The 22,947-nt window shown below is 43.5% G+C and overlaps 1 protein-coding gene across 6 annotated transcripts in view; it reads right to left on the reverse strand.

Moving 5' to 3' along the window:
* PHACTR3 (phosphatase and actin regulator 3) overlaps window positions 1-22,947 on the reverse strand; it is a 156,923-nt gene that overhangs the window by 34,342 nt on the left and 99,634 nt on the right. For 4 of the 6 annotated variants that reach the window (XM_074969746.1, XM_074969750.1, XM_074969748.1 and 1 more), the window contains 4 exons: window positions 22,242-22,442; window positions 16,464-16,731; window positions 14,676-14,923; window positions 5,804-5,957 (listed from right to left, as the gene is read on the reverse strand). In XM_074969746.1, the coding sequence (XP_074825847.1) occupies window positions 5,804-5,957; window positions 14,676-14,923; window positions 16,464-16,731; window positions 22,242-22,442 (871 nt within the window). The remainder of the gene's footprint in view (window positions 1-5,803; window positions 5,958-14,675; window positions 14,924-16,463; window positions 16,732-22,241; window positions 22,443-22,947) is intronic. The other 2 variants (XM_074969747.1, XM_074969749.1) reach the window with 2 other exon arrangements.

Raw genomic sequence — 22,947 nt, forward strand, 5'->3', positions numbered from 1 at the left:
TATTGGTTTGTCATCTTTTCACTATTGTGTAGTGCCATGAATGATACAGTGGTACAAACCAACTGGTGGCAAGGGTGAGCAGTTTGTGACAGCTGTCACCTCATGGCTGGATGAGGGATATTTTGTGCCACCCCACTCAGAGGCGCACTTCCAGGAACCACAGGACAGCCCTGGAACTACAAAGTTCCTGGCACCACACAGTAATGCATAAGGAAAACTGCGTTCCAGAGTTTGCATTGATGAGAAATGCTCTCAGCATGCCGCAGTGTACCTCCGCCAGAACTTCCAGATTGGGGCTGCTTAGTGCTAAGCACCCACATATGGAATTTTTGGGGCCAGTGAATATCCATGGCTGTCTGTTTTAATAAGTCCTTATATAGCCCTCAGCACCATACCAGCTGAGCTCTTGTTTTTGCACATCTCTACTGAATACTGCTTAATGCATCATGTCTACTTATGCAAACACCCGAGGAAGCAAAGCGGAACATGAAGTGAAAATTACAAGTATAATTTGTTCTAGGAATTCATGTTTTCATTGAGACATTAAGCAATAAAGGAGTGTTTCTGAGTGTGCCTGTACAAGGCGTACTATGGAAGTAACAGCCACCCTGGCAGTTCGGATATTAACTTTCAAAAGAGTCTCAATAATGTCCTAAATTAATTAAACAGCCTTTCTACACATTGCTCTTCGTTCTAAAGATCATTTTGTTCCTCTGGGTTTCCGCTTAAATCCCTTATAGAATGAAGAAAGTCCGTCATACAGAGAGCAGTTATTGCAAATAATCATATTTGCAAATTTTTTTAAATCTCTTGACATAATGGGCTCAATTTATTTAATGCCACTGAGGTTTTATTATCTGCACTCAGAACACATAGTGAAGGCGAACAAGGAATGTCAGGAGCCTGGCTCATCAGAACCGCAGTGGTCTAGCACACAATAGATTATTACCAGTGTCTATCATGGCCTGAAGCATCACGGACAGATAAATTAGTAAGAGATGAATACTACTGAATGAGACAATCTGGGGAAATATGGAATACTGCCATTTGGGGAGGGGCACATTTCCATAGCAACAAGTGGTTGACTTGTTTCAGTGATTCTCAAACTTTTGTACTGGTGACGCCTTTCACATAGCAAGCCTCTGAGTGCGACCCCCCACTTATAAATTAAAAACACTTTTTAATATATTTAACACCATTATAAATGCTGGAGGCAAAGTGGGGTTTGGGGTGAAGGCTGACAGCTCATGACCCCCCGTGTAATAATCTCACACACCCCTGAGGGGCCCGATCCCCAGTTTGAGAACCCCTGACTTATTTGATTAGAACTAGGGAGAAAGGAGAGAGATAAAATAAATCTAGTAAATAACACAAAGAAAGCAAGTGGTGGATTCTGCCCCCACTTACACTGATGTCAGACAGGAGCAACTTCACTGAAGTCAATGGATTTATACTGGAATAAGAGCAGAATCTGCTTAAGGAGTTTTCAGGATTCGGTACTAATGGGGAGTGAGGAGGCCGCCTGATAAGTTGGAGTGAGGAAGGGGTGCTGTGGGTCTGGCTGTGTAACTATTTATCAGTGCAAAAGTTGAGGGTCCACTTTCTCTCCAGCTATTATATCTATCAGTTAGAATTGATCCAGAATCTTTAAATGTTGACTTTTTTTTGGTGAAGCAACGGGACACGTTTTTCATGAAAAGTTTTCCCATTTTTTGACTAACTGTACAATAATGATTTCATTATGTTCATAAAATATTTAAGTATGGCTCTTCTTCCATCTGGCAGAACATTGTGTCATGTAAAACTAGTGATTTAAAGATGGGATGGAAGTGTAACCCACACACCACTTGGGTGTGGTGTTCTGTCCCATCTAGTGGCACCGAGACCACTTAGAGAGAGAGATTAATGAGTTTGCTTTATAGCCTTAGCTAACAGCCAGCTGGCCTTTAGCTCATGCGGGAGAGGCTCATGGCACCAAGCTCCATAGGTCCCAGGTTTGATCCCGCCTGCGACAACCGTGGTCTGTCGGTGTTACAGAAGGACTTTGCTAGCTACCCTAGAACTCCTTCAAATCCATGAGGATACAGCTGGCAAACAACAAATCTGGAACATGGCTGCCTGTCTACTGGCTAGTTTATCAAGAATCAGTCAGCTATGGAACAGTGAGTCTCCCGGTTCTATCTCATCTCCTAGGCTATGTCTACAGCTAGAGCTGGGAGTGTAGACATACTCACACTAGCTCTCATCATGCTAGAGTGCTAAAAATAACAGTGTAGCCGTGGTAACACAGGCAGCAGCAAGCGATCGCATGGGCAAGCTGGCCTGAATACAAACCTGCCTGGACCCCATGGTATGTACTTGGGGCAGCTAACCTGTGCCAATTGCCTGTGCTACTGTGGCTAAACTACTATTTTTAGCGCACTCGCTCAGTGAGAGCTCGCATAGGTATGTCTGTGCAAGCTGGGAATCACATCTCTAGACACAGCCTTAGCGTGTAGAGGACAGGTTTGTAATTGGATTGTACATTTGGATTCGTAGTTGAGTAAGTCCCACTCAGAATTATCATCATAATGCTATCTTTGGAACAGTAGCTGCCGTGTGCTGAAATCCATCTACATGGTGGTCAGATCACACAGAGATTAGCAATTTCCACTGGAACCAGATGCTGGATCCTAAAATAAAGAGAGTTCCTTAAATCTGAGAACTCACTAGTGGGTTCCACATCTATAAATTGAGGGCTTAAATTCAGCCGGAGTTGTCCAGAGCAGAGGTCAGGTAAATATTTTCCAACCCTCTGTAGTTTTTATAGCATGGCGGGGAGGGGGCAGATCCAGGAAATATTCTATAAGAATTTAAGCCCTGTATAAGCTTCATTGATCATCATTGAGATTTTCAAAGCCAACTAAGGGATTTAGCCACACTCTCCCATTGAAATGGATTTAAGGATATTTGAAAATCTCAGCTCGGGTTTGTACTGCATAGGCATCTCCACCACCTTAACTAAACTTACAAACTCCTGTCCAAGTATGCACTGAGTTTAGTGTAAAACATGGCATGGACCTTTGGGGAGAAGTCAGTTTTTTCTGTGGCTCTCCCCAAAGTGAGTCAGACATTCAGAGGGGATATCCCCAGGACACTACTTATTTCTGTATTTTCAAAATGGGCTTATCTCTGACATGTGCGCAGCTTTCATCATGAAAATATCTTCCCATGATTTATCTGCTGGCCAAGCTTGTTTGCATCGTCATGCTCTATTCTGGTTGATGAACAAAGAGCAAGCTGTCCCAGTGCTCATATCTGCTCAGAAATTATGCAGGGGACTAGCTCCGATCTGTTTTGCATGGCAGGCTATTCTAGCAATCTCTGCACCTTCTGTTTCATGAGTGGCACTCAGCCTGCTGAGTTCTGGGAATAAGGAGGAGGTAAATGAAAGCATGTCTTCAGTTACACTAAATGAGCATGCCCTTTCAGCCATCTGTAGACATTACCTACCAGATTAATAACTTACATCATAGACTGCTCCTCATCAGCTGTCTGTCTTCTTTATATCTGTACACCAAACCTTGCCTTCCACAACTTCCAGTCATGATCATGCATTATGCTCCTCTGGTAGGCACTTATGTTGTAAGTCCTTATATTGACACTAAATTTCAGGCATAATTTCTTAACCTTATTTTCCTTTTCCACCACAAAGTGGCTAAATGGTACCCACAAAGAAAGGGGAATGGCCTGTAGCCATCCTATGTTGTGCTGAGATTCCGCTAGCTCTCCCAAGCAAACTAGGGTTAGGCTGAGCTGGTAGTTAGACAGGAGACCTCCAAGGAGCACCCAACTGTTGCAACAGGAAGAGATATTGGAGATTCACTAGATGACACCCTTCACGCTGAGGTGAAGACTGTACAAATGTCCCAGTCTAGCATCAGGAGGCACTTTTCCAAGTGTTTCAGATGAGTTGTAAAATCAGGCTCCTGACCTCCTACTACAGATCACATCGTAATTTTGCAGAAGCCTATAAGACTGTTAAGCCCAGCAGCTTGGCCAAATTGCAACTCAGGGACTTCTGCCTGCCTAAAATGCACCTACGCTTCCAATAGCTCAGGAAGGCAAATGGACGTTTCACATGTGCAGGGCTTACAGGATCAGGCCCATGTATTCTTCACTTTCTGTCCTAAGCTGTTGTCAGGACAGTTATATATGGTGGAATGTCCCCCATGATCCACTCCCAAAGATGGCTTCAGATCTTGGCGCTAACATGGTCAGGGCTTTGGAGCAGAGCCCAGAGCTGGAGCGCAGAGCAGCTCCAGAGCACTGGAGCTGCAGGTTTTTGCCTGGAGCCGGAGCACAGCTCCAAAGCCCTGAACGTGGTGATTGTCAACCATCACATTGTTCACTCTACCTGCATGTTAAATCCATTGTCTGTGTTTGTGCAGTGCCCAGTACAATATGGTCCCATTATCTGTTGGCTTCTAAGCACTACCATAATACAATTAATACATTAAATTACATAATAATACATAAATACATAATACATTAAACAAAGATAATAAACTAAGACAAAGCAAAATGAATCCTCTCTATCCATTATCAGCATCCCGGGGTACTATGAAGCTTAACTAACATTTGTAAAGTACTTTGAGATATTTTATTCTTAATGTTCAAACACTGGTCTTTTTTTAGCTGAGATTGCCAGCAGAGGGGCCAAACATGATGGTGTGTTTTATAGTGTAGACACTGGTCCATTAGGAATTGCACTCTGATCTATCAACCTCATTCCCAACCCTCTAAAACAAAAGTTTATTAAAGGTACAGACTGAAGAGCTGGCCCAGTTCTTGCTGGAATAACAGCAACTGTTTCTTGAAAAAGCAGATTCCAGTTATTAATATTTAAAAAGCCTCCAGCATGAACTCCTGTTCCGCTTTCACAGTTGGATTTCAACCATTTTGGCAGCCATTCAGAACAGCCTATTCTAGCGTGGGAGTGCACAGCACAGATTATTTAACAATCCAATTTGTCACAACTAAAACATTCAGGTTTGCAAATTATCTACATTTAGCTATTTTTTTTAAACCAATGCAATTTGAATCTAATGGTTTCTGTAAATCTTTGCTTACACTATCTAACTGCAATACAAATTTCTCCTATACAGCTGAGCCCTCATGCCCTGCCTGGTTAAGTGTTTGTAAGCCATTTACTCAAAAAAAAAAACAAAAACAAAACAAAAAAAAAACAGGACTTTCTTATCCTTGCAATTCAGCCATCTGTGGAGCTGCACCTCTGCTAATCTCTAGCCCTGGCAAAGAAAGCCCTGCTGAAGCTGACCCTTACTTGAAACAGGGTCAGTTAACCCCCACCAGTGCACATTGCAGCTTTCACTGCCAATAATGGGGGTTTGCAGATATACTGATGGCTGCAATCAAGGATAAAGGCAAGTATGGACAAAGCTGAAAAGTTTGGTGGTTACTTGAAAGATAGAAACTAGAACAATCAATTGACTTCAATGAGAGGTGCAAGCATAAATTCCAGGCCTAGGATCTAAATCACTGCACTGAGTTTTGCTTTTTATTTTAGGCTGGAATAGCCTGATTCAAGGAGGAGATCAAGTGACCAGCCCACAACATGAAGTGTATGAGCTCAGAGATCAAAAGCAAAGCATGGCCCTGAAGCCAAGGCTGCTGTTGATGATGTCCTTTTCTGCATGACTCTCCATGGGAAATGGACTAAGGGACATGTGTATAGTGAGGTGAGGTACAGAAGAGACTTCACTATAAAGATTGTCCCCTTCCGTCTCTTAAACTGACTTACTTTGAGAGTTTCATTTCAATTTGCTGCCGGATTTCCTGTCGTTCCTCATCCGTCCTCCTTGGGAAAATGTTCCTGTCTTCCAGTTCCTGCTTGCTTGGCCTGTTCCGTAGCTTTACTGCCAGCAGCTCTTTCTTGCATTTTCTTGGCAAGGTACCTGGGACACGCATTGAAATGAAAAAATGTCAGAAGGAGAGCTTGGAATTCCTGCCTATTTATTTATTTATTTATTTTATTTTTATTTATAAGATCAGAAATGGGCTAGGAAGGAGTGGGCACCAGAGGATCAAACCTAAGGTATGGCTGTGAAATCTGCACATGTATGGGACAGGCAGCTTTGTACTTATTAATAAAAGAGGTGCTAGGGCTGAGATCGCCCACACAGCTGTGGATAATGGCCCATTCGGAAATGCTTGAAATTATCATCTCATTTGTACTACTGTAGACCACAATAATGCTCTCAGAGAGCTATGACTCTTGGTAACTATCAGCTGAGGCAAGGTTCAAACCACTAATCTAGGAGTCAAAGGGGGTGCACATCAGCAGTCCTCTGAGCCATCTCATGTCCCAAAGCAAAGCTACATCCTGGAGCACTTTGTAGTAGGACTAGGCAGTTCAGGGGAATGGCTGGGTTGGAGATCCTTTCCCCTCTGGGTTACCAGCTCAAATCCAGGCCGGTTGGTAGTTGCTGAAAGGTGTACTACAGATGGTCTCAACCCAGCGGTTAGCTGACAGAGTATAACAAACAATAGCACTCATTGGCACCCTTGCGAACAGTCTTAGCAAAGAAGCCAAGGAATGAATTGGCTTTGCAGACTGCACTTTAGTTTTACCCTTGTATGATATCTCCATAACAGGGTTTTAAGGTGCAGCTGGTGAGGAGTTGTGGGACACATTTGCTGATATTTCCTATGCCATTCTGTGGACGGCAGAGGAATTTGGAAAAATGCTGAGCTTTTATTCCCCCTTGAAATCAATGGGAGTTTTACCCTTCGGTTCAGTGTAAAGAGAATCAGACTGATGCTGAACACTTTTGAAAATCCCATTCTTAATGTCCAGGACTGACAGTCCAGCACGGATCACTTTAAGTTAGCCTCTCACACATGCAATAGTTCCAAGTTAAGTGTGGTTATTATTTGTGAGATGCTGTTGGCCCAAATTTGCAGGCTTCTGAATATGCACATGAAACGTTTTTGAACATTGCCCTCCATTTTGAACAAACACAAGTCAAAAGATGGAGAACCAGGAATAGGCAGCCTGTAGAGTACATATGGGTCACAAGATATGAGCCATTATTGACAAATCTACCCCATTAAGTTGTCTTAGTGCCACGGTAAAATTTTGTTTGGCATGGTGTACATACAATTGCAACCCTGTATTCAGGGTTTCCCCTATGGAGAGACTTCAAGGAATGAAATAAAGGGTCAGATTTTCAGAATGATGTGTGCAATGGTGGTAATTTGCTAAGATATTTTGGCAGTGGGAGGTATGCATATTTCTCACAATCGCATGATCTACTGTGGTAACTGCAAAACATGCAAATGCAGGAAAATCTGGCCTGAAATATTGTTGGTGATGTTTACAAGAGGAATTCCCATAAGGAAAAGTGCAGCAACTGTTCTGAGTAGCATTTCACTGCTCTTGAGTGTATTGGCTGTACTCTCTTCTGAGGCCATCCTCTCCAACGGCATTTGAAATAACCTTTCCCTCTGAGAGAACGCCGTGGGGTCAAATGCATCTTTGGAGTAACTCCATGACTTCAGTGGGCTCAGTGAAGGGTTGAAATTGGCTCCTTGACTGATTAAGCCATTTTGCAATGCTAACTGGAAGGCATATGGTAATAAGGTTTCTAAATTTAAACGGCTTACAGAGTGGAAAACCCAACATCTTTCACTGTACTTTTTTTTTTTTTAACCGACAGTAAAATGTAGAATGAGAGTCATAGATGGGAAATCCCCAGGTTGCTTGAGGTTGAGTTGCTAGAAGAAAAGCACAGCAGTCTCTGTCTGGCTCACCCGTTTCATTGGTTTGAGTTAGAGCTTCTCTTTTCTGAATCTCTTTCTATAATGAGCAATCCTGTAACAAGTTTACTGTAACATGTGGCCGTTATACCGCATACCTTCCTTGTATAAAGTCATAGACATGCAGGACTGGAAGGGACCTCGAGAGGTCGTATAGTCCATCCCCCTGAGCTGAGGCAGGACCAAGTAAACCTAGATCATCCCTGGCAGGTGTTTGTCAACCCATTCCTAAAAACCTCTAGTGACAGGTGTTGCAGTTTCAGGGTAACTGATCTGTAACCCCCTCTCCAGGGTCCACTCCAGGAGTTCCCAGTCAGGTCTCAGGTCTTCTGCCATCACCTGTCTCTGGGTAGAAGCCCTTGTCCCACACTTTTCTGACTGGGGGTTTTAAGTCTGCTCCCTGCCTTATGCTATAATATCTCCAGCCAACCAATCTGCCTAAAGGCCTGTACCTGTGCTGTGCTTTCTCTCCAAGGGCTATGCATAGACCATTGCCCGCAGTGTACAAGTTTCTACACAGCTGTTTCTAAGCAAGCACATTTATTCTTAAGGTAAAAGCATTACAGATAAAACCTATTTTAAAAATACCAATAAAAGAACCTACCCACAAGTGAAAAGCTTAACAGATGTGATACCCCCCCCCACACACACACACACCAACTCCAACCTAGAGCATTGGTAGGTGTCAGTTTTTCAAACTCAAAATTGGGTTTGCCCCCTTGTTATCAAGTTTATGTCAGGTTTTTAGATCATCAACCAGACTCAGACTGGACAATTCATACAGTGAAAGAGGTTTTCCCAATATCTAACCTAAATCTCCCTTGCTGTAGATTTAGGCCAGTACATTTTGTCCTACTTTTAGTGAACATGGAGAACAATTGATCTCCATCCTATTTATAATAGCCCTTAAAATATTTGAAGACTGTTATCAGGTCTTCCCTCAGTCTTCTTTTCTCAAGACTAAACATGCCCTGTTTCTGTAATCTTTCCTCATCTGTCAGATTTTCTAAACCTTTTATCATTTTTATTGCTCTTTTCTGGTCTTTCTCCATTTTATCCATATTTTTCTTAAAATGCAGGGCCCAAAACTGGACAGAAAACTTCTGCTGAAGTCTTACCAATGCTCAGCAGAGCAGGACAATTACCTTCCGTGTCTTCCATTTGACATGCTTGTTAATACACTCATTAAGTATAGTTAATGTCCTACCCAGAACTTAAGTTGGATGGGAGTTTTGAGTGCCCAATCAGTGTGGAATAGTCCCCTTAAGACAGAAGGTGAACTGCTGTCTGGCTACACAAGAAGTACAGATAAATTTGTGTATCTACTTGTCTTGGAGTATTCTGCTGAATTTATAGTGTGCGGTAAAAATCATAAGGGAGCCTGTTTATTTTAAAACTTGATCTCTCCTTTAACAAAAAGTCATCCAATTTTTAAAGACTGAAGTTAGATTTTTAGGTCGTTTTTGTCTGGCATTTGAGGTGTGAATAAAGGCTGTTTTGTAAAAGGGTGCTGTACAGGTTGGCATGCCCCAGTAAATCTGCTACCTGTAAATAACAGGTTCACCTTTAGGATGTCTCTTTTAGGATACTACTCACTTGCTGATCTCCAAGTGCTTTATAAAGGAGGGTCAACAGCATTATCCCTAACATACAGGTAGGGAAACTGAGGCAGAGAGCAGGTGAGTGACTTGCCTAAGATCACACCATGAGTCCCTGACAGCTGCGAAATTAGAGCTTTCTGCAACTGTGATCAAACCAACCCTCCCCAACCGGAATCTGACTGCAGACACACTATAATAATACGCTGACTCTTTCACTCAAAGTAATCTCAAAGTGCTTTGCAAATATAAATTAATGAATCCTCACAGCACACATGTGCAATGTTAAGTATTTGTTTAACTGTTTTAAACCTGGTAAAATAAGGCCCAAAGTGGCAAAGTCAGTTGCCTGAAGTCACACAAGTAAGTGTCCAAACTGGAAACAAGCCTCCTGCATGACGTGCTCTGGTTACTAAACCAGACCCTTTGGGCTCTGTCATGTCTTTTTGAGCACAGCCACGGTGCGGTTGGATGCAGAGGGCCACGGCACCACGTGGAGTATTCTATCTACACACCACGCGTGCAGGCAGAATGACATCCGGCAGCAGTGGGAGCAGATCTAACACCCATTCTGCAGGTGCAGTATCATTCCCCCCGACCAGTGGCTGAAGTGGTAGCTGGTGCAGAAAGTAGAACAATAACCCCTTCCCATGATCTTTGGGGTGTGTACAACTGTGGGCAGTGATGTTACTCCCACCGTCCTTATGCTGTTCCCTTACAGGTGGGATCAGGGCTCTTTTGGTGCTTTTCCCCCATCTCATGAGGTCATTCAGGACTAGCTGAAATCTCTCTCTATACAGTTAAAGGCTTGGATCCCTTTGTAAAGAGTCAGGCTTTAAGGTCAATGGGATTGCATCATTTCACACCAGCTGAGGATCTGGCCCATAGCCCTGTATTCTAAGATGCAATAGAACACACTAGCAATGTCTAATTAAATAAATTATATGACACACATCTTCAATGGTAGAATAAACACTTTTATTTGTGTTACAGGAGGACTGCATGGTCTGTGTTAGACAAATTAATGTACAAGAATTTACACCAAACTCAGTGGACTTCTTATAATCAGGGACAATAGATATTCCCTGGGAGATGTGGAAAAATGTTATCTGGAGATTTGTTTGTTTGTTTTTTTAAAAAGAGAATTTTAACTTAAATGCAGGGAAATCCTGCAAAAGATTTATCTTTTATTTTCTCTTCTACCTTATCTCTTTGTGTTTTACTACTTGCTAACATAAGATACAGCAGAGACAAGGTGGGTGAGGTAACATCTTTGATTAGATCAAAAAACAAAAGATATTACCTCACCAATCTTGTCTCTCTAAAATCCTGGGACGAACATGAACAATAATACTTCAGTAAGATACCAGAGTCAGCAGCAGAACTAGGATCAGAACCCAATAATCCTGACTCTGAGTTCTATACTTATCATTAGATACATTTCCTTTTTAAATTCCTTCTCAATCTGCTACACTACACTGCTACACTAGTTACTTTTGCAGTGGGCTCTCTCTAAGCCTGTCCTGTTCCAATCTACTGAAACTCATTTAAAATAGAATGTGGTCCTGCTGAACTGGCCAATCCTATACAAACTTGATTGAAATATGATTTCTCCAAACATCAGAGAGCCCCAGTGGCTCAGCTCAATAAAACAATTGGCCTGGATAATAATAATTGTTCCCATATATTTTGCTAAGAGGTCATATGGTTCAGATAAGCACACAGCAGTGCTTCCAAGAGAAAATTTAATCTATGACCTAACTTCATAAATGAAGGAGTAAATAAATTACCCCTTCCAAACCTCCCAAAGGGAGACACATTTTTGTGTGCTGTAGGCATACCAGAGCTGTAGAGAGTTCAACAATGTAATACAGTACAGACACAACTTGGAAGATGGGTAGAATGAATTCACTGAGCTGTCAGAGATTCGCTAATACATCTTCAGGGGAGCTGGGGTTCAGTTCTTCAGATCCCAGCCTATGGACACATGTCCCTCCAAGATAGGTCGGCTACTCATTGCCAAATAGCCTCCTATACTGTATACTCCATCACTGCATTTTTTCCAGAATGGGGCATTTCCAAAAGTGATATGTCAGCACCAGTCTCTCTGAAATCCTCATTCACTGCTGATGAGATGCCCCTTCTGGAAGCTCTGCCATTCAGGTGAGATGGTACAAAGTAGTGTGGGCAGAACTGAAAGGACAGAGCCTATTGAATTATCTATGACAGGTTTCAGAGTAGCAGCCGTGTTAGTCTGTATTCGCAAAAAGAAAAGGAGGACTTGTGGCACCCTAGAGACGAACAAATTTATTTGAGCATAAGCTTTCGTGAGCTACAGCTCACTTCATCAGATGCATTCGGTGAAAATACAGTGGGGAGATTTATATACACAGAGAACATGAAACAATGGGTGTTACCATACACACTGTAACGAGAGTGATCAGGTAAGGAGAGCAGGGGGAAAAAGACCTTTTGTAGTGATAATCAAGGTGGGCCATTTCCAGCAGTTGACAAGAACGTCTGAGGAACAGCGGGGGGTGGGGGGTGGAATAATTTTACTTTGTGTAATGACCCATCCACTCCCAGTCTTTATTCAAGCCTAAGTTAATTGTATCCAGTTTGCAAATTAATTCCAATTCAGCAGTCTCTCATTGGAGTCTGTTTTTGAAGTTTTTTTTGTTGAAGAATTGCCACTTTTAGGTCTGTAATCGAGTGACCAAAGAGATTGAAGTGTTCTCTGACTGGTTTATGAATGTTATAATTCTTGACATCTGATTTGTGTCCATTTATTCTTTTACGTAGAGACTGTCCAGTTTGGCCAATGTACATGGCAGAGGGGCATTGCTGGCACATGATGGCATCTATCACATTGGTAGATGTGCAGGTGAACGAGCCTCTGATAGTGTGGCTGATGTGATTAGGCCCTATGATGGTGTCCCCTGAATAGATATATGGACACAGTTGGCAATGGGCTTTGTTGCAAGGATAGGTTCCTGGGTAAGTGGTTCTGTTTTGTGGTGTGTGGTTGCTGGTGAGTATTTGCTTCAGGTTGGGGGGCTGTCTGTAAGCAAGGACTGGCCTGTCTCCCAAGATCTGTGAGAGTGATGGGTCATCGTTCAGGATAGGTTGTAGATCCTTGATGATGCATTGGAGAGGTTTTAATTGGGGGCTGCAGGTGATGGCTAGTGGCGTTCTGTTATTTTCTTTGTTGGGCCTGTCCTGTAGTAGGTAACTTCTGGGTACTCTTCTGGCTCTGTCAATCTGTTTCTTCACTTCAGCAGGTGGGTATTGTAGTTGTAAGAATGCTTGATAGAGATCTTGTAGGTGTTTGTCTCTGTCTGAGGGGTTGAAGCAAATGCAGTTGTATCGTAGAGCTTGGCTGTAGAGAATGGATCATGTGGTGTTGTCTGCATGAAAGTTGGAGGCATGTAGGTAGGCATAGCGGTCAGTAGGTTTCCGGTATAGGGTGGTGTTTATGTGACCATCGCTTATTCGCACCGTAGTGTCCAGGAAGTGGATTTCTTGTGTGGACTGGTCCAGGCTGAGGTTGATGGTGGGATGGAAATTGTTGAAATCATGGTGGAATTCCTCAAGGGCTTCTTTTCCATGGGTCCAGATGATGAAGATGTCATCAATGTAGTGCAAGTAGAGTAGGGGCTTTAGGGGACAAGAGCTGAGGAAGCGTTGTTCCAAGTCAGCCATAAAAATGTTGGCATATTGTGGGGCCATGCGGGTACCCATAGCAGTGCCGCTGATTTGAAGGTATACATTGTCCCCAAATGTGAAATAGTTATTGGTGAGGACAAAGTCACAAAGTTTTGCCAGGTTTGCCGTGACATTATCAGGGATATTGTTCCTGACGGCTTGTAGTCCATCTTTGTGTGGAATGTTGGTGTAGAGGGCTTCTACATCCATGGTGGCTAGGATGGTGTTTTCTGGAAGATCACCGATAGATTGTACTTTCCTCAGGAAGTCAGTGGTGTCTTGAAGATAGCTGGGAGTGCTGGTAGCATAGGGCCTGAGGAGGAAGTCTACATAGCCAAACAATCCTGCTGTCAGGGTGCCAATGCCTGAGATGATGGGGCATCCAGGATTTCCAGGTTTATGGATCTTGGGTAGCAGATAGAATACCCCTGGTTGGAGTTCCAGGGATGTGTCTGTGCGGATTTGTTCTTGTGCTTTTTCAGGGAGTTTCTTGAGCAAATGCTGTAGTTTCTTTTGGTAACCCTCAGTGGGATCAGAGGGTAATGGCTTGTAGAAAGTGGTGTTGGAGAGCTGCCTAGCAGCCTCTTGTTCATATTCCAACCTATTCATGATGACGACAGCACCTCCTTTGTCAGCCTTTTTGATTATGATGTCAGCGTTGTTTCTGAGGCTGTGGATGGCATTGTGTTCTACACGGCTGAGGTTATGGGGCAAGTGATGCTGCTTTTCCACAATTTCAGCCCGTGCACGTCGGCGGAAGCACTCTATGTAGAAGTCCAGTCTGTTGTTTCCAACGAGAGACTGCTGAATTGGAATTAATTTGCAATTAATTTAGGCTTGAATAAAGACTGGGAGTGGATGGGTCATTACACAAAGTAAAACTATTTCCCCATGTTTATTTCTCCTCCCCCCCCCACTGTTCCTCAGACGTTCTTGTCAACTGCTGGAAATGGCCCACCTTGATTATCACTACAAAAGGTCTTTTTCCCCCTGCTCTCCTTACCTGATCACTCTCGTTACAGTGTGTATGGTAACACGCATTGTTTCTTGTTCTCTGTGTATATAAATCTCCCCACTGTATTTTCCACCGAATGCATCCGATGAAGTGAGCTGTAGCTCACGAAAGCTTATGCTCAAATAAATTTGTTAGTCTCTAAGGTGCCACAAGTCCTCCTTTTCTTTTTTTTTTTTTTAATTATCTATGTATCTTTAAATGCCATTTTTGGTGTGCTGTAGTTACCAAGACAGACATGAGCACAAACCGCATCGTTCAGGCAAACTTTAGCACTATCTATTCACTGAGAATCCATGCACAAAAAATGTGCCATAACAGTGCATTTTCACACTCGTACACTGATGTATTTTGACAGGTTTCAGAGTAGCAGCCGTGTTAGTCTGTATCCGCAAAAAGGACAGGAGGACTTGTGGCACCTTCGAGACTAACAAATTTATCAGAGCATAGGCTTTCGTGGGCTACAGCCCACTTCGTGGACCATTCCTGTCTACTGAAGTGGTATATTTTCAAAAGGATATTAAATTAACTTCCCTTACCAGAAATGATGGAGTCATTCAACACCTCTTCATCCTGATAGAAAACCAAGTTGTCCTTGAGTTCTGAGTTCATGATCAGGTTTTCTTTGTTTTCATCTGACTCTTTGACTGAGTTCCGCTTGTGCTCCGGCTCATTACTGTGGCTCAGTGCATTCTCCTTTTCTTTGTTGCCCTCGATGCTAGATGTTCTGGATGGACGGACATCCACTCTTTTTTTGGGAGACCCTTTGCTTTCTCTGCCATGAAAGCTGTGGATGGAAGGCACACAATTGGGTTGTCAGACAGGTCCATTTTAAAGCCATAGTAAAAACCTAGCATTAGATGAACACAGGCATCATGTCCTCAGTGTGATGTACAAGGGACATCATTGGACTGCATTCTCAGAATCGCCATGAGAATGTCTGGGGCTATTCCACTATTCAATCGTTGTCACAAGAATACGGTACAGGAGGGGAATAATTAATGTGTTTTTTTATTATAGTTGTGTGCTGTACCATGCTGACCTTTTAAAAGAACACAGCATGTGCTTCTAATGTAAAACATGCATTGTATGAAGAATTGCCCTTCTAAAAGTCTGTGATCCTGACAAGGATTTAACAGGGCCTGGAAAGGGCCATTTCCTGCGAGAAAGATTGTTGTGGCATTGAGAAATGTTACCAACCATATAGCTTTGGAATGACCTTTGTCTTTCTCTACTGCTGCAGTGGAGGGTTTCTAATGAAAACCAGACAATGTACCCAACACCCTCCTATGTAGCCATGTGTATTGCAAAACAAGGTACCGTATATGCTCATGTAGAAGCCAAGAGTCACACACTAAAGTAATAATACTGAGCACTTGTATAGCATCTTCACAGGGCTACAGTAAGCAGTAACCAGTTAATCTTCTGGGGTAGGTTATTCTTCAATTCACTTTGCAGATGGGGAAACCGACCCCTTTCCTTGTGTTGGTTCAGGTCTTTAATTGGGAAGAGGATCATCTCATTGGTAGATCTGTTTATGCTTATAAAGTTATAGCATCAATTAATAAAGGGGACAGACAGAAGAGATCAGGAGGACTTGGGGGGAGCACAGCGGAGGAACAATTCAGAGAAGCCATGGGCTGACAGCAAAGCTATGATCTGGAAAGCTTCAGGAGGCTAGAGAAGGCCATGGCTATTTCCAGAAAAATCAGGTAATTTTTCAGATCAGGTAATTTTGCACACCAGTGATCAGAACTGGCCATTTGCGGGTGCAATTGCCTGGTTTGTGCATGCAACCTTGGGATTTTGCCTGCAGAGTAGTCATGTGTCGTTGTGCAGTTTTGAACATCTGACCTCACATCAGTTCCTCTCCAACAGGATGAAAGTGGTGTGTGTGTGTGTGTGTGTGTGTGTGTGTGTGTGGTCTGAAAGGGTGCAGTTCTTTCAGGAGGACTTCACTATCTAAATTACTAAATTTTGTTATCCTGCTTCTGTGGTGAGCCACCTCTTACACTGGGGCTGAGGATTAGCAAATGATTCCACCTCTTTGATCTCTTATTTCCATGTAGCAGTAGCTTCCCTGTCATAAAAGTAGCGTATTATAAAGTAACAGCTGACACGTCCATTTTAACCAGGGATCGCTGCCCGAACTAGAGCCACCAAGCAGTGTGCGGACAGAACCAACCTGATTTTAATCAGACTAAACGGGTGGAGTGTTAACGACAGACAAAAATATTTTCTGACCGGGAATTTGTATTATGAAAAATACTTTCATTGAAAGGATACTGTTTCCTGGTATTCACTGTGCCTCTATGTGCTATACTTACCTATCCTGCCGATGTTTAGTGGCCAGAGCCCTGTGGAGCTCCTCAATGACTCTGCTGGGAGGTAAAGGCAGGTGGACAGCAGCTGGATGAGGGGAACCAGTCGGCGTTGGTAGCTGGCCTCTGACATGGGGATCGGAACCTTTCTGGCCTGGTGGATGGAAGAGGGCAGCTTGTCCTGAGATTTGGGAGGAACCAACAATGACATAATTCTTCAGGATAGTGGAAGGAGGGGATTTCCCTGCTGGCTCATCTACTTCACATCCTGCTGCTGAAAATAAAGTAATAAAAAGTCACACTGAGCCTTTCATTGTGGCACACGGAGCCTCGGTTGCGGTTGATTCTACATGCTGGACAGGTAAAAATGGTGTCGTTGTTGTGCCATTGCAAAGTGGGAATGTGGCTTGTGTGGTGAGACTTATATACTCAAATAATCTGAAGCCAAAGGACGGATGCTGCAAAGATTTAGCCTGGAAAAATGAATAATCTCCCCTCTCCCAATTGGATTCTTCTTTCTTTCTGCCCAAACTCACCAATCCATGCCTGACTCCCAACCTAAGTTCCCTCGAAGCTGTGCGGCCATGCAGTAGGCTATAAAGGGCCACGCAGGCGGGGAGAAGTGCCCCTCCCCCGGTCCAGCCTGGCCCAGCCCAACCCCACAGGAGCTGCCATGGTGGCGGAGAGGCACCCCTCCCACAGCCGGAGCTGCCGTGAGCCTCTCCCTCGGCCCCGAGCTGCTGCATCAAAAGAGGGTTGGGGAGAGTCGTCTCTCCCTGCCGCAGCCCCGGGGCAGGCTGCATTCCTAGCCCCACCCCAGAGCCCGCATCCCCAGCCGGAGTCCTCACACCCCAACCCTCTGCCCCAGCCCTGAGCCCCCTTCTGCAACCCGAACCCCTTATCTCTGGCATCACCTCAGAGCCTTCACCCCCAGCTGGAGCCCTCACCTCCCGCACCCAACCCTCTGCTCCAGCCCTGAGCCCCCTCCCGCACCCAGAACCCCCTGGTCCCACCCCTGCCACACACCACCTCCATATTGGTGCACATAACAAAATTCATTCCACTCTTGGACATAAAAATTAGAGGGAACACTACTCCCAAACCCCCTCTCCCTGATCCCTAATAAACCCTGATGGCTACCAGCCAGGCTTTCCAATCTTGCACTTTCTCTGCTGAGCTCTAGATGATTGACTTAAATTTACACAATCTGGTCTTTGCTGAGGTCAAAATGTGCCAGTATCCATTCTCTGCCCTTCTCCCCCTACCCCATAGTGGACCCCAGCCTCTCACCCCATATAGGGAAACACCAGAGCTTATGAGATATGGTGATATTAGCTAGTTCAGCCAAACTTGCCAGAGCTGATGTGTTCCAAAAGCATTTCAGGTAAGAACGAAGTGGGGTTGAGTACCAAGGAGTGGGAAGAGGAGTGGGGGGGATGTTTAACTGATGCTTTTTGTACCCAAAACTGAGATAACTTTTTTTGAAGCCACCTAGGGGATTTGGACTGATTTTTAGTGGGAATTGGGCATCCAAACCCCTAATGCAGCTTGGAAATCTTCCACTAAAATCTTTATAGCCAGTCTCCTTTTAAATTCTGGGCTGAGGTGATTCTTCTCTTTTCTGAACAGCCCGTCCCTGACGTTCTCCTCTCCAATTCCATCCCATCACTCATATCTATCGCCCCAGTGCAACAAACACCTGCCTCTTCTATTGCTGTGCCTCTGATAACCCTCCCCGCCCTCCCCCGGTTAAGACTGCATGAGGGGTGCTGGGGTAATAGCCTTGTTTGAGAGAGATGTTGCTTCACTTGTTCTCTTCTGCAGTTCTCTTATTCTTTTCATTGCACTTTGCTGGCCACATGTCTGTACGGGGTTGTGGTACTTTCTACACTGGAGACACACCAGTGCAGGAGATCTTTTTGGTTGGATTGTGTAGAAGGCTATTCCTTTTCTCTCGTTGCCACCTAGTGTTGATAATAAGAATTTAAACTGACACATACCCTTTTTCATTGCAGTGGTAGCTATGTTGGTTCCAGGATATTAGAGACACAAGCTGGGTGAGGTAATATCTTTTATTGGACCAACTTCTGCTGGTGAAAGAGAGTCCCTCCAAACTGCACAGAGCTCTTCTTCAGGTATGACCTGTGTAGCTTGAAAGCTTGTCTCCTTCACCAACAGAAGCTGATCCAATAATAGATATTACCTCCCCACCTTGTCTTTCTACAGGCCCTCCTTACCATTCTAATTTTCTGTGAGGTAAATTCTGTTGCCCTTATCCAGCCAAAACTCTCACTGCTATCAGTGGTATCCTGACATTTCTGTGCAAGGATTTCAAGAGTTGGCTCTTGGTTAGCCCAGTAACTTGCAAGAGAAAACAGGAGATGTTCAAAATGAGGTCTAGCACTTTAAGGATAATAATAAACATAGGTTATCAAGATATTTCCTTCCAGGACAATTGTGCTGTAGGTCTCCTTACAGGTACCCAAACCCTGCTCTCAAGGACACTGGTGAAAATCTGGCACAACCCACAAAGTCAACGATGTAACCCAGGGCAGGATTTTGTCCAGTGGGCATATATTTGAGTAGATTTTTTTTAAGATCAAATATTTTTCAAGTTTCAAATTAAAAATAATAAAATTACTAAAGTATCAAATTATAGTACAAATTACACTGGACCCTCGCTAGAACGCGGGATTTGGGATCCATGTGCGGTACCACATTAAAATGAATTGCAATTAAAGTAATTAAATTTGGGATCCATGGCCGCGACCGCGTTATATGCGAATTCGTGCTATATAGATGCGCGTTCTAGTGAGGGTCCGGTGTATTAGATAGAAAATCAAGAGTGTAAAATGAAATCCTGAATAAGTTAGTGGAAACTGATTGTTTGAAATATGTGGTTAGTTACTAACATGCAACATAACAAAATATAAAAACTCTGATACCTGGTGAAATTCTATGGCATTTTGAGCTAAATTTTGAGTTGGGTTTCTACCCAGAGTCCATATGTGGGAAAGGATGTTCATGGGCCTGCCCTTTGCAGGCACAAAAATTATGGGGTGCACTTTTAAAACTCCAGTACCGGCATGTGCAAGCATTTGCACCCAGGAAATGCATGTTGCACCTTCAAAACACAACACTTGTGCATGTGCAGCTGTTAGCGTTGGTCTAGTGCTCACAGAGATGTTTGCTTGTGTGTGTGTGCACACAAGTGGAAACCTCACATTGTAAATCAGGCCCCGGGTGTGTAATTTAACGAGACAAAATGTATACTATCTCTAGCACTGATATATGAGCACCTTACAATCTTTATTGTATTTATCCTCATAACACTTCCCTCCCCATGCTGAGGGAAGACAGTGCTACATTTTACAGATGGGAAATGGAGGCACAAAGAGGCTAAGTGACTTGGGAAGGGTCACACAAAGTCTGTGTTAGAGCAGGGAATCAAACCCATGTTTCCCATGCCAATGCCCTAACAACAGGGCAATCCGTCTTCTCTCTGTATGCATGTATACTTACAGCTGAAAGAGTGAATCAAATCCACATAGGTGATCTACTTCCTCAAACCTGGAACACTTTAAAGCATAGGAGCATCTACTGGATTGTCTAGTAGGCAAAGTACACTGCCACAGAGCAGTGGCAATAAGGCTATGTACCAGAGTAGTAGCATCTAAATTCCTTCCCTTTTAACTGATCAGCATGCTCTCTCCATACCCAGAGGGCAGAGAGCCTCAGCTACCAGGAGACATATATCTGAGCTCAAGGAGATTTTGATTATGTGCCACCGTGGAAACACACAATGGATATTTATGATCATTCCACTCTCCACTGAATCACAGCTCGAAGGGCCACACAACACCACCTAATTCATACTCTATCTCTGTGCAATAGGGAAGGATACTCTGGTCTAGCCAAGCTGCTGAGGGGTTGGTGGACTGTACTGTCACCTTTATGCTACCTTGATCCTGGAGCCCCACTGGGGCCAGTTCAGCCTGGATGCCGCTGAGGTTAATGTTGAGCACTTTTTTTGTTAATTACACTTCGTTTGTCCTAATGAGAGCTGTTCAGGGAATAATCTTACAAAATGGTATCTTGTATCTTGCCATTCCCCACCCCCTTTTGCGATTAATTAGTGCTTTGCTTATTCCCCTCTCCTCCCCCCACCATCAGCACCTCCAACGCTGTTAGGGGAAAAAATAAAATAAAGGGCTTTCCAAACCCCTCTATTTTTTCTCTCTTGTCACTCTCTTCCCCCTCTCCCCACCTCCACCCCACTGACGGTATTTGTTCAATGTGGGCTTTCAATTCCACCCACTCCCAGAAGGAGAACCGAAGAAGGTAGAGCCATTATTAGAGCTGGCTGAAAAATAGCTTTTCCCCGAAGAAAACTTAGACAAAAATGAAATATCAAAATGGAAATATTTCACCTAAAAATGAAATATTTTTTGGCAAACAACATTTCTATTCAAAATGGTGTTGCAAAGTGCCTCATGGGAGTTGTACTTTGGGTGCCATATGCTCCCATTCTTCTGTATGAGTTGAGCTCTCAGGAAGGACTATATCTCCCATGTGATGAGGGGAAGAGGATAATGAGTCATAGTAGTCCTGGGTCTTGGTGCATCATGGGAGCTGTAGTCTGGCCAGAGAGCCTGGCCCATAGAGAAGAATGGAAACAAAAGGCATCCGAACTGCAACTCTCATGAAGCACCATTTTGAATTGAAATATTTCAGTTTTCAGCTGAAAACACACAATTTTTTGGTTTTGGCCATTATATTTTGTTTTTAAAAAAGTTTTCCATGAAAAGCAGACACTTTTAGCAAGAAAAATAATGTTGGTGTAAACCCAATTTTCCATTGAAAAACAGCTGAGACAGAAAACTTTCAACCAGTCTTACTCATTAGAGCAGCACCCTACGATCTTCTGCTTCATGGTGACCTTGCAAACGGGGCCTCTTTTTTTGTACCAGTAAGTTGGGAATGCAAATGATTGCAGGAACGATGGTTGTCAGTTAGCAGTTTAAAATGCCTGATTATGGGTGTACTCTGGCAGTGTAAAGGAGGCTTTCAGTGGGAATAAATCACTGTTATACTCACTTTAAACTCCTTTGCACTGTTGGAAGTGGTGAAAAGTGTAAGATCACTGTGGTGGCACATTAGATAATCAGGCTGAGTGTGTTTGAACCTAAAATTCAGAGTGAAACCTGAGATGCAGGAGTAGGTTGTGAAAGTTTGGGTGAACTGTTCATATGTCATTAGAGAGCTTGCACAGCTCTAATTTAGACCTACCCTAATGAGCAAATCCTTCAGGCAGAAAGCTTTGAAGGACCTATTGACTTGAGCTCTGCAGTTGACAGCTGCGTTCACTGCTTCTGTACTGTTATCACACTGTGATTCTGTATAGCAAAAAGCACTTAAATCTTCCTTGTGTTTCCTAGCGACTTGTGGCAAGTCATACACAAGCTGCTGATTTGGTAAATGGTTGCTGTCAGTGTCATCTGCTTTACATGGATTAGTGCAGGTGGACTTACTGGAGCCTCCTGCAATAAACAAATCAGGACAGGTAAGATATATGTGCAACATGCAAAGACTTAGTGCTTCTAGATCAGGGTCAAGGTCCTCAGCTGGTGTAAATCATTAACGCTCCATTCACATCAATGGTACGACATTGATTTACACCAACTAAGTAACTGACCCAAAATATATATATAGGAGAAAAATGATATACAAGGAGAGGACAATGTCGATGGGATGAAAGAGACTTTATTGACCAACACGACTAACCTGTTACACTCTTGATTTTGGAGATTGCCTTAGGTGGTGGAATTGGAAGTGAAGGGGGGCTGGGGAGCTGTGCTAGGTTTCTTTCCATTGGTTTCTGTGGGGAATCTGTGGATTCAGAAATAAGTAAGGCTTGTGGAGTCTCTTCGGTTACTGGCAGGCAGGCATCTTCTAGTTCTTCAGTCGACATGGAAGGTTTCTTGGCTAGGAAAAGGATCAGAAGCAGTAGAATTAATGAGACATGAGATTAATGATGACGATGATGATAAACCAAGGGGCCATCCCAGGAAGATTCAGGAAAATGGAATTCGTGGCATACAGCTAGCAGCACGTTTTTCCCACGGTGAAAATAACGAACGTGTGCAGTAGCCTACCAGCCACGGGTGTTGAGGTAAAAATAAAACACACTGGGGTAACTGAAGAAACGGTTAGATACTATGTTCCTAAGGAAACTGATGAGCCTTGAAGGGCCAAATAGCCTTTACTCATTTCCTCCCCCCCTCCCCAAAAAAATGTCTTATGTTCTTTTCTATAATGAGGACAGCAGGGTATAGTGGCTTTTGAGAACTGCAGTTGATTAACTTGTAGAATCCAGCTGCAATGATTTAGAGTTACCATGTGAGCACTTCTCCTTGCTAGGAACACAAATGAAGGGTAAGGAATGATTAACTTTTAATTTAGCCTCAAAGATCTTTCTATGATTGCTCTC

Source organism: Natator depressus, chromosome 13, assembly GCF_965152275.1.
Source record: "Natator depressus isolate rNatDep1 chromosome 13, rNatDep2.hap1, whole genome shotgun sequence".
Lineage (NCBI taxonomy): Eukaryota > Metazoa > Chordata > Testudines > Cheloniidae > Natator > Natator depressus.